Below are 12,507 nucleotides of genomic sequence, written 5' to 3'. Positions count from 1 at the left end.
ATTGCGCGACGATAACACTGGAGGGAGACCCACTTGGCAACTCCTCTGGCCATGACCAGATCGGTTACCACCAGGAGCCTCTTCCCGTCCACTTAAATCTCTATCACCCCAGCTGCCAGAATGGCGACGCCTGTGCTTGGTTACTGGAAAACGCGATGTGTGAGTCTTATTTCGCATTTGTAAGGTTTTTTCTTTTTTCGTTAACGGTAGTGTGGAGAGTTTCCCCCCTCATCATGAAATCAACAGACTTAAGAGGAGAAATATGGCAATGCATCAAGTGAACAAAAGAATGTCCAAGGAGAATCACATATGGCATCGCAGCAGAGGCTGGAGGTACCAAGCAACCGGCCACACTAGAGATACATATAATTGGTGTTGTCCTCATCAAGTTCGATTTCGGATTCATATTACGATACAAAACAATTCTGTTGACTTGTGCTGTTTCGGTATTTCTCTTACGGCACTCGTTCTTCTAGCCAGTGCATTCGTAGATTAATCCTTGAAAAAAAAAATATTTTGAAATAGATTAGTTATGCCTTATGTGTACGCCCATCACTGTAGCCTCGATAAGATTACGTTTATAAAATGAGGGAGACGAATTAAGTGGTGTACTTGATGTATGATAAGCTCATAACGTAAGCATGAACAACAGAAGCTGTGGACACGATGCCCGGGTGCTTCTTTTAGATGACGATTCTCTCTCTCTCTCTCTCTCTCTCTCTCTCTCTCTCTCTCTCTCTCTCTCTCTCTCTCTCTCTCTCCACACACACACATAATGCAGGTCGATAACCATTATGACTTCGATTGTTTGTAATTTTTTTTGTGACGTTAAAAACGCTGTAACGCACCCTGTGAAGAACCAATACATAACGATTTATAAGTTTAACTTTGCCATATATATATATATATATATATATATATATATATATATATATATATATATATATATATATATATATTTATATATATATATATATATATATATATATATATATATATATGGCACTCCACCTGAATGGGGTTACAACTGCGAGTGAAGAGTCACCTTTACGAGGCTGTATCATCGTCAGCTGACGGTGAGTATAGACTCCTCAAATATATCGCTTTCAAGAGTCCATCCTGCCCTGCTACTGAGTGTAACGCAGCTTTGGAGCTGCAGGAACCTCTAGATAGGGGAATACCTTTGTGTGAAAATAATGATATTGATAATAAGAATAAAATGATATTGTTCACACTACATAAATACGTATATGTTGACAGCGTTTCCTGTACCCGCACGATCGTTACATCTTTAATCCAAGAACCAAGAGCTCTATATTACTGAAATCCAATAAGATATTTTTGGGAAAACGACACTAAATGTCGTTATTTTCGCCAATAATACTACTTAAAGTGTCATTTGTCACTGTGTGAAATTGTGGCCAGAGACAAAGCCTTTACTCTGTAATTCGTAACTTTTCTAGTGGAACAATATGTATATCAGAATTCTCTATTTATTTAACAAGTCTTGGCAATTTTCTGATAATTTTCCTGTGTCCAATTGCCTTCCCTACCTTTGCGGAGTTGAGCCAGGAGCTGACGAAAGACGACTTAGTCTGTACACATCCACTCTCCAGATGTCATTTGTCATACACAGAAATTAAATAGAGTTCTCCACAGAACTTGACTCATGCAAATACACTAGCCTTATTTTCATTTTCAGTTTTCATCTCGGCGAAACTTTCATATGCATTAGCCCCACTCGCTTACATGCTATGTCATAGAATACTAGTTTTCATGATGAATATGTTATTCTTCTCTTCTCACAGTGGGCACAGCCTATCCGGCTTCTTCTGGAGTACACGGGAACCAAGTTTGAGGACCGGAAGTACGAGGTGGGTCCTGGCCCCACCTTCGACAAGACCTGCTGGTTCTCAGTCAAATTCAACCTCGGCCTCGACTTCCCCAATGTTAGTTGTCAGCCTCTACTGTGATTATTCTTTTTTAAGTACGCTGCGACAGTGTCCAGTACGTAGTATAAAAGTATGAGAGAGAGAGAGAGAGAGAGAGAGAGAGAGAGAGAGAGAGAGAGAGAGAGAGAGAGAGAGAGAGAGAGAGAGAGAGAGTTGTTATGAAAATAATGGATGTCATAGGATAAATCAGTTTATGGGAAGAGAAGCATACATCCATACACAATTTAGTACACAATTTCGAGACTTTTCGAAGATCGTCACAATCTCAGAGAAAACTTTTCTCGACTTGTAGTTTAAGTTGAGGGAGGAGGAAGGGAAGACAGGATGGGATGTTGTCCTTCATATTAACGACACACACATCAGATCACCGAGGGCATGTCAGTGTGCATTTTCCTACGGCGATGAACATACAAGCGTTTGGGGAGAGCTAGTAAAGTGTTTGAAGTGGCAGGTGAAGCTAGGCTTGTGACCCGAGCTGGTCACTTCCTAGTATGCTCAACCTAATCCTTTCAGCTGCCATATTACATCGACGGGGACATAAAGATCAGCCAGACCCTTGCCATCCTGCGGCACATCGCCAGGAAACACGACATGTGCGGCAGAACCGAGCATGAAAGGGTGCAGGTGGACATGCTCGTCAACCAAGCCATGGACTTCAGCTCTGCCCTCGTGGATGTCTGCTACGACCACTTTGTAAGTGTGCTCTGGGAAAGCCGTTGAGCAGTCACCTTTTTCTTGATAAGATCGTCTGTGTCTCCTTGTGTGTGTGTAACATATAATATATATAAAGATATTATAAAGTAGGGAGGTGCAAATTGGTCATATGTCGTAACGATACTTTCAACATTTCACACGGCAGGAGAGGAAAGACCAGTTCCTGTCTCAGCTGCCCGCCTCCATCAAGCAATTCTCGAATTTCCTGGGCGACAAACCCTGGTTCGTCGGAGACTCAGTGAGTACCTGCCAGTCCGTTTGCCCATCCCCAAGGGCGTCCAAATGTATGACGAGTAAAGTCACCTTTGGTAGAGCTATATCATCGACAGTTAGCGTAACACAGAAGTCTCGTCAAAAAAAGAAAATAATATATATATATATATATATATATATATATATATATATATATATATATATATATATATATATATATATTGTTACGAACTCAATACTTATTCGAGTAAGGTCGCCAGTAACATGTATATATGTTACAAATACTATACTGATCCTTGTCTTTGCAAGGACGTTAGATTTGTTATGTTGCACAACTCAGGATAACCCTATCTTAACGTTATGGGATTAAAACAAACACCAGGGTTAGAATTACCTATAATGAAAGAATTCAAGTGTACAAAGTGAACACATAAATCAGGCATGAATCATTTACGTTAACACTGAACATGAGTTTAACATTGAGCATGAATTTAACATTGAACATGAGTTAACATTCTAGATAAGATTTCAAACCAGATCTTTTTCCTTTGACAAGTTGACTATAAAAGCATGACACAAGACATGACTTGACCCGCCACCTATGGCTACGATAGGTCGGAATGACACAATTGCCCTTGATAGGTCAAAAGACTGATTGTCACGCCCTCAACCCAACGTGATTGGATGGAGAAGGCCTAAGGTCCGGCCACCATCTTGCGTAGATTTCAAACTCCTTTGTTCCCTTGTTCACGACAACAGCGAACGTACGGGATGACATACCCCGTAGCTGGCCCCACGCCTTGACCTGACGCCACTGATAAGGGTTCGGTTGCTGGGGGACTGGTAAACATCTGCTTCAAAATAGGATTACTAAGACAAACAATTCGGTCAGGGAAGTGAGGTTCGAGCCCGGGCAACAACACCCTACACAAAGGCACACCATACACAAATATACAAACATGTGGGCACACACACCATGTTCGTAACAATATATATATATATATATATATATATATATATATATATATATATATATATATATATATATATATATATATATATATATAATACAAGGAGGGGAGGGTTTCCAACACCCCACTCCCGTCCCCTTTAATCGCCTTCAACACGCCGGTAATACATGAGAAGTATTCTTTCTCCCCTATCCCCAGGGAAATGCATGCATGCATAGTGCCATTGTACAAAGGCAATGGGGATAAAGGTGAGTATTCAAATTACAGAGGCTTAAGTTTGTTGAGTATTACTGGGAAATTACTGGGAGGGTATTGATTAAGAGAGTGAAGGCATGTACAGAGCAAAAGATTGGGGAAGAGCAATGTGGTTTCAGAAGTGGTAGAGGATGTGTGGATCAGGTGTTTGCTTTGAAGAATGTATATGATAAATACTTAGAATAACAGATGGATTTGTATGTAGCACTTTTGGATCTGGAGAAGGCATATGATAGGGTGGATAGAGATGCTTTGTGGATGGTTTTAAGGGTATGTGGTGTGGGAGGTAAGATGCTAGAAGCAGTGAAAAGTTTTTACCAAGGATGTAAGGCATGTGTACGAGTAGGAAGAGAGGAAAGTGACTGGTTCCCAGTGAATGCCGGTTTGCGGCAGGGGTGCGTTGTTTGATTTGCTTATGGATGGGGTGGTTAGGGAGGTGAATGCAAGAGTTTTGGTGAGAGGGGCAAGTATGCAGTTTGTTGTGGATGAAAGCGTTTGGGAAGTGAGTCAGCTCTTGTCTGCTGATGATACAGCGCTGGTGGCTGATTCGGGTGAGAAATGCAGAAGTTGGTGACTGAGCTTGGTAAAGTGTGTGAAATAAGAAGAGAATAAATGTGAATAAGAACAAGGTTATTAGGTTCAGTACGGTTGAGGGGCAAGTTAATTGGGAGGTAAGTTTCAAAGAAGAAAAAATGGAGGAAGTGAAGTGTTTTAGATATCTGGGAGTGGACTTGGCAACGGATGGAACCATGGATGCGGAAGTGAGTCACAGGGTGGGGGAGGGAACGAAGGTTGTGGGAGCGTTGAAGAATGTGTGGAAGGCGAGAACGTTATCTAGGAGAGCAAAAAATGGGTATGTTTGAAGGAATAGTGGTTCCAACAACGTTATATGGTTGAGAGGCATATGCTATAGATAAGGTTGTGCGGAGGAGGGTGGACGTGTTGGAAATGAAATGTTTGAGGACAATATGTGGTGTTAGGTGGTTTGATCGAATAAGTAATGAAAGGGTATGAGAGATCTCTCATACCCTTTCATTACTTATTCGATATGCGTGACAATAAAAAGAGTGTGGTTGAGAGAGCAGAAGAGGGTGTGTTGAAATGGTTTGGACACATGGAGAGAATGAGTGAGGAAAGATTGACAAAGAGGATGTATGTGTCAGAGGCGGAGGGAAGAAGCGGGAGACCATATTGGAGGTGAAAGGATGGAGTGAAAAAAAAAAAAAATGAGCGATCGGGGCCGAACATACAGGAGGGTGAAAGGCGTGCAAGGAATAGAGTGAATTGGAACAATGCTGTATACCGGGGTCGATGTGCGGTCAGTGGATTGAAACTAGGGCATTTGAAGTGACTGGGATAAACCATAGAAAGGTCTGTGGTGTCTGGATGTGGTTTCGGTGCATTACACATGACAGCTAGAGACTGATTGTGAACGAATGTGGCCTTTTATTGCCTGTTCCTGGCGCTGCCTCGCTGAGGAGGGGGGGGGGGGCTCTATTTCGTGCGTGGCGGAGTGGCGACGAGAATGGATGAAGGCAGCAAGTATGGATATGTACATGTGTATATATGTGTATGTGTGTATGTATACGTTTAAATGTATATGTATGTATATGGGCGTTTATATACATATGTATGTGGGTGGGGTGGGCCATTCCTCGTCTGTTTCCTTGCGCTACTTCGCTAACGCGGGAGACAGCGGTTAAGTATAATAATAATGAAATCTCTCTCTCTCCCTCTCTCTCTCTCTCTCTCTCTCTCTCTATATATATATATATATATATATATATATATATATATATATATATATATATATATATATATATATATATATATATATATTTCTTTTTCTTTCAAACTATTCGCCATTTCCCGCGTTAGCAAGGTAGCGTTAAGAACAGAGGACTGGGCCTTTGAGGGAATATCCTCACCTTGCCCCCTTCTCTGTTCCTTCTTTTGGAAAAAAAAAAAAAATGATGAGAGGGGAGGATTTCCAGCCCCCCGCTCCCTCCCCTTTTAGTCGCCTTCTACGACACGCAGGGAACACGTGGGAAGTATTCTTTCTCCCCCATCCCCAGGGATATATATATATATATATTTTTTTTTTCTTTGTCGCTGTCTCCCGCGTTTGCGAGGTAGCGCAAGGAAACAGACGAAAGAAATGGCCCAACCCACCCCCATACACATGTATATACATACGTCCACACACGCAAATATACATACCTACACAGCTTTCCATGGTTTACCCCAGACGCTTCACATGCCCTGATTCAATCCACTGACAGCACGTCAACCCCGGTATACCACACCGATCCAATTCACTCTATTCCTTGCCCTCCTCTCACCCTCCTGCATGTTCAGGCCCCGATCACACAAAACCCCCTTCACTCCATCTTTCCACTTCCAATTTGGTCTCCCACTTCTCCTCGTTCCCTCCACCTCCGACACATATATCCCCCCGGTCAATCTCTCCTCACTCACTCTCTCCACGTGCCCAAACCACCTCAAAACACCCTCCTCTGCTCTCTCAACCACGCTCCCCCTATTTCCACACATCTCTCCCACCCCCACGTCACCCACTCGATCAAACCACCTCACACCACACATTGCCCTCAAACATCTCATTTCCAGCACATCCATCCTCCTGCGCACAACTCTATCCATAGCCCACGCCTCGCAACCATACAACATTGTTGGAACCACTATTCCCTCAAACACACCCACCTTCGCTCCCCGAGACAATGTTCTCGACCTCCACACACTCTTCAAGGCTCCCAGAACTTTCGCCCCCTCCCCCACCCTATGATCCTCCTCCGCTTCCATGGTTCCATCCGCTGCCAGATCCACTCCCAGATATCTAAAACACCCCACCCTCTCCAGCCCCTCTCCATTCAAACTTACCTCCCAATTGACTTGACCCTCAACCCTACTGTACCTAATAACCTTGCTCTTATTCACATTTACTCCCAACTCTCCCCCCTCACACACCTCACCAAACCCAGTCACCAGCCTCTGCAGTTTCTCACATGAATCAGCCACCAGCGCTGTATCATCAGCGAACAACAACTGACTCACTTCCCAAGCCCTCTCATCCCCAACAGACCCCATACTCCCCCCTCTTTCCAAAACTCTCGCATTCACCTCCCCAACAACCCCATCCATAAACAAACCAAACAACCATGGAGACATCACACACCCCTGCCGCAAACCCACATTCACTGAGAACCAATCACTTTCCTCTCCTCCTACACGTACACATGCCTTACATCCTCGATAAAAACTTTTCACTGCTTCTAACAACTTGCCTCCCACACCATATATTCTTAATACCTACCACAGAGCCTCTCTATCAACTCTATCATATGCCTTCTCCAGATCCATAAATGCTACATACAAATCCATTTGCTTTTCTAAGTATTTCTCACATACATTCTTCAAAGCAAACACCTGATCCACACATCCTCTACCACTTCTGAAACCACACTGCTCTTCCCCAATATATATTCCTGGGGATAGGGCAGAAAGAATACTTCCCACGTATTCCCTGCGTGTCGTAGAAGGCAACTAAAAGGGGAGGGAGCGGGTGGCTGGATATCCTCCCCTCTCGTTTTTTTTTTTACCTTTATTTTCCAAAAGAAGGAACAGAGAAGGGGGCCAGGTGAGGATATTCCCTCTAAGGCCCAGTCCTCTGTTTTTAACGCTACCTCGCTGACGCAGGAAATGGCTAATTGTATGAAAGAAAAGAGAGAAAAGATATATATATATATATATATATATATATATATATATATATATATATATATATATATATATATTTCCCTGGGGATAGGGGAGAAAGAATACTTCCCACGTATTCCCTGCGTGTCGTAGAAGACGACTAAAAGGGAAGGGAGCGGAGGGCTGGAAATCCTCCCCTCTTTTTTTTTTTTTTCCAAAGGAAGGAACAGAGAAGGGGGCTGGATGAGGATGTTTCCTCAGAGGCCCAGTCCTCTGTTCTTAACGCTACCTCGCTGACGCGAGAAATGGCGAATAGTATGAAAGAAAATATATATATATATATATATATTTTTTTTTTTTTTTTTTTATACTTTGTCGCTGTCTCCCGCGTTTGCGAGGTAGCGCAAGGAAACAGACGAAAGAAATGGCCCAACCCCCCCCCCCATACACATGTACATACACACGTCCACACACGCAAATATACATACCTACACAGCTTTCCATGGTTTACCCCAGACGCTTCACATGCCTTGATTCACTCCACTGACAGCACGTCAACCCCTGTATACCACATCGCTCCAATTCACTCTATTCCTTGCCCTCCTTACACCCTCCTGCATGTTCAGGCCCCGATCACACAAAATCTTTTTCACTCCATCTTTCCACCTCCAATTTGGTCTCCCTCTTCTCCTCGTTCCCTCCACCTCCGACACATATATCCTCTTGGTCAATCTTTCCTCACTCATTCTCTCCATGTGCCCAAACCATTTCAAAACACCCTCTTCTGCTCTCTCAACCACGCTCTTTTTATTTCCACACATCTCTCTTACCCTTACGTTACTTACTCGATCAAACCACCTCACACCACACATTGTCCTCAAACATCTCATTTCCAGCACATCCATCCTCCTGCGCACAACTCCATCCACAGCCCACGCCTCGCAACCATACAACATTGTTGGAACCACTATTCCTTCAAACATACCCATTTTTGCTTTCCGAGATAATGTTCTCGACTTCCACACATTTTTCAAGGCTCCCAAAATTTTCGCCCCCTCCCCCACCCTATGATCCACTTCCACTTCCATGGTTCCATCCGCTGACAGATCCACTCCCAGATATCTAAAACACTTCACTTCCTCCAGTTTTTCTCCATTCAAACTCACCTCCCAATTGACTTGACCCTCAACCCTACTGTACCTAATAACCTTGCTCTTATTCACATTCACTCTTAACTTTCTTCTTCCACACACTTTACCAAACTCAGTCACCAGCTTCTGCAGTTTCTCACATGAATCAGCCACCAGCGCTGTATCATCAGCGAACAACAACTGACTCACTTCCCAAGCTCTCTCATCCCCAACAGACTTCATACTTGCCCCTCTTTCCAGGACTCTTGCATTTACCTCCCTAACAACCCCATCCATAAACAAATTAAACAACCATGGAGACATCACACACCCCTGCCGCAAACCCACATTCACCGAGAACCAATCACTTTCCTTTCTTCCTATATATATATATATATATATATATATATATATAGACAGATAGATAGATAGATATAGATAGATAGACAGATAGATAGATAGGGGAAAAAAATTACTTCCCATGTATTCCGTGTGTGTAGTAGAAGGCGACTAAAAGCGGAGGGAGCGGCGGGCTGGAAATCCTCTCATCCCATTTCATTTTTTCCAAAAGGAACAGAGAAGGGGGCCTAGTAAGTATTTTCCTCAAAGGCTCAGTCCTGTTCTTAAACGCTACCTTGCGGGAAATGGCGAATATGTATATATAAAAAAAAAGGTAGATAAATAAGACAGATAGTTTGATGTAGATATAAACGCAACACCCCTGAACCCTATTGTCTTACAACAGCTGACAATGGTGGACTTCCTGATGTACGAGTTCCTGGACCAGCACCTGCACCTGGACCCCACCTGCCTCCGAGACGCCACTAACCTGCAGCAATTCATGCAGCGGTTCCGTGACCTGCCGCCCATCCAGCAGTACATGGCATCACCCAGATTCATGAGCAGGCCGATCTTCAACAAATACTACGCCTTCGGGAGTCAGTGAAGCACAGGCAATGTCACCTACACAAACGCTGACAACTGCAAACACGACGATGTAAATACTTCCGTTATGTGTCCTGTTTCTGCGCATCAGTATGGAGGAGTGAGCGAATGAAGTGAAGGAAGCTTAATAAAAAGGCATTATACCGGCTCTAACGTTGTTTTCCTGTCCTGTAACATGATTTATTTTCGATTTATTTCCCGGATAGACTTTTTGAACTGCTGTCCTTTGTTTCCCCCCTGCTGACGTCCATTTTTTTTTTTTATTGAAACCGACTCCTGCCCAGCCGGAGGGAATCAAAGTATAATTCAGGGTGATACGAAGTGCAAGTTGGATTTCTGTCTGTCAGAGGTCAATAAGGCGAAATTAGACTTGATACAGACATTCTTTGGTTGAACTAGAGTTCTGATAGCATAACGAGGTGTTGTTTAGTTGCCGCTTCTGTAGTGTCACAGTTCTGTTATGTAACTGTGAGGTCATCTGCATACGAGAAGACTTGTACACTGTGGTTTACAGGAGGTAATGAAAGTGCAGGATGAGTGAAAAGGATTGGAGAATGAATAGCTCCTTGTGGATCTTGGAAGATTTTGTTGGCAACTCTAACCCAGCAGTCAGATTGGCATGCTTGGCATAACATTTTTTGCAATCGTTGTGTCAAATATATCTTTTGAGTTAGGATGTGTCAGGGGAAAAAGTTGAATGCTTCGGTGATATATCTTGCCACTAGTACCGTGCGGAAACGGTTATAGTTGGTCGTTTCCTTCCAGGATTTTTAACGTGAGGTGTGTGGATTGTGGTAGTGGAGTGCTAGGTGTATGTGTAATTCCTTTACTATTTGTTATAACTGATTGTGAAATTCAATACATGTACAGTTCGAGGAGGGGACAAGGTCAATAAATATTTGAGGAGACCAAAGATTTACATTTTCTCTCATACTCTTCATTTTTCTTTTCATCTGAGATGGCCACAATTGGGGGATGATCTTTCCCTTGTCATGTCCGCTAATAGTAATCGTAGTCCCCATGGACCACCCATATGTATATATCAGAAGACACAGTTTAGAAGATTTATCAACTCACTCTACTGTTGGAAATATTAAAGAACGAATTTTGACATTAACGAGAAACAAACTAGCGATTTCCTTTTCCTCTTGTGCTAGCAACCATTATGCTGATGGCTAGACGACGACGACCTTCCCGGTTAAACGTACTTAACCAAATGATTTACTTAATATGCAGGGGTCATTAATCGAATATAAAATGAAAGTGTTGATCCAGAGTGTTAACATAATCCCATATTACATTACCGACGTCGGTGGAATTCTGGTACTTAATAACTTTCCCAGCAGGAACAATCTTTTGTTTGACGTTTTATGGGACCAATGACGTGTAACGTCGGTGGAATATCAACTATACACGAAGAATAATCCAATCATTATTACTAAAAAATAATCTTCTACCGCTTTGGTATCATGTACTTCTCTGACTAAACAGTACGGGTTTTCTTGGCAAGGCAACGTGATTGTGAAGCATGAAATTGCGTGTCGTCTGTTCTCTTTATCTTAATCCTCTTGTTATTTCAAGTGCCCAAAATACTTTTTACATGGTCGAAGTCTCCCCGTCTGATAAAGCTTGTCTTTGTCATGACATTACCCGAACACGAGGACAGCTGCATCTAGTAATTCATAAATGGTGTAAATGACAAATGAAAATACCTTTGTTTCCCCGAATGATGGACAAGGTAGCATATCAAATACTTACCGAAACCGACACATTATTTCCAAAGTTCAAGTGACTACCTTACCACGAGTCGTGGTGTTGAAGTTTGATATCCCCGTACATTCTAACACTTAATGAATTTGAAAATAAGACGAATGAAGCTTGGATCTGACACATAAGTACACAAACAAGGGCTGGGATGGGTGAAGCCTGACATGTTAAGCGCGGCCTCGGGAGCTCCCTACCTTGCCGCCATCCCGCCCACCACCAGTTCATGACACTACCAGGAAACTTCATCGAATGAACTTGCATGCCTCCCTCTTTAGGGCCCATGCATTACGTAAGAATAACATGAAGTGAAAATACCGCTCACGTAATAGGCGTTAAAAATCAGGTCTACAAAATAATAATGTAAATTCCAGTTGCCAGTTTCTGAAATTCTTACTGTTGAACATCTTAAAGACAATTAGGCTTAATTCGTGGTGATTGACTGAAATAATGGCTCTAGCGAACCTAGTAGTCGGTAATGGGTACAATAACCAAGTAACAACCACTCACTCAATTGGCAATACCAAGAAAGGAGAACGTAGTTAATGTTGCGTCACGTAACTTTCCTCCATGTTGTGACACTACAAACATAACGCAACACCCAAAGATATTGAAAGGTCTGTGGGGCCTCTTTGTAGACAGGGATCTGTGGTTTCAGTGCATTACACATGACATAGAGAATATATGTTGGCGGATGTGGCCTCTCTATGTCTGTTTCTGAAGTTGCCTCCCAAATACTGGATTGTATTTGAATTTCACAAGTGTTACACACAACTGTCGTGGTGCAATACATGTCAATCTACACGAAAGCTCTCTTACAAGGATTAAATACAAGGATATTAAATATAC

The 12,507-nt window shown here is 42.7% G+C and overlaps 1 protein-coding gene across 1 annotated transcript; it reads left to right on the top strand.

The window, feature by feature from the left end:
* On the top strand, positions 1–10,042 carry LOC139764112 (glutathione S-transferase Mu 4-like). The gene is made up of 5 exons (XM_071690606.1): positions 1–159; positions 1,809–1,949; positions 2,466–2,645; positions 2,812–2,904; positions 9,695–10,042. The coding sequence occupies exons 1-5, from the start codon at positions 121–123 to the stop codon at positions 9,893–9,895; spliced, it is 654 nt and encodes a 217-aa protein (XP_071546707.1). The 5' UTR covers positions 1–120; the 3' UTR covers positions 9,896–10,042.
* Positions 10,043–12,507: the final 2,465 nt, after the last annotated feature.

This window comes from Panulirus ornatus, chromosome 48, assembly GCF_036320965.1.
Source record: "Panulirus ornatus isolate Po-2019 chromosome 48, ASM3632096v1, whole genome shotgun sequence".
NCBI classification, from domain to species: Eukaryota; Metazoa; Arthropoda; class Malacostraca; order Decapoda; family Palinuridae; genus Panulirus; species Panulirus ornatus.
Note: the sequence above shows the minus strand (reverse complement) of the source record. Positions and strands in the feature narration are given on the sequence as shown.

What these genes read in the sequence shown, in the direction of transcription:
- LOC139764112 (XM_071690606.1), top strand. Translation starts at nt 121, where the DNA reads ATGGCGACGCCTGTGCTTGGTTACTGGAAAACGCGATGT. An exon ending in TCGGCCTCGACTTCCCCAAT is followed by an intron (nt 1,950 to 2,465) that starts GTTAGTTGTCAG and finishes TAATCCTTTCAG; the next exon opens with CTGCCATATTACATCGACGG. An exon ending in ATGTCTGCTACGACCACTTT is followed by an intron (nt 2,646 to 2,811) that starts GTAAGTGTGCTC and finishes TTCACACGGCAG; the next exon opens with GAGAGGAAAGACCAGTTCCT.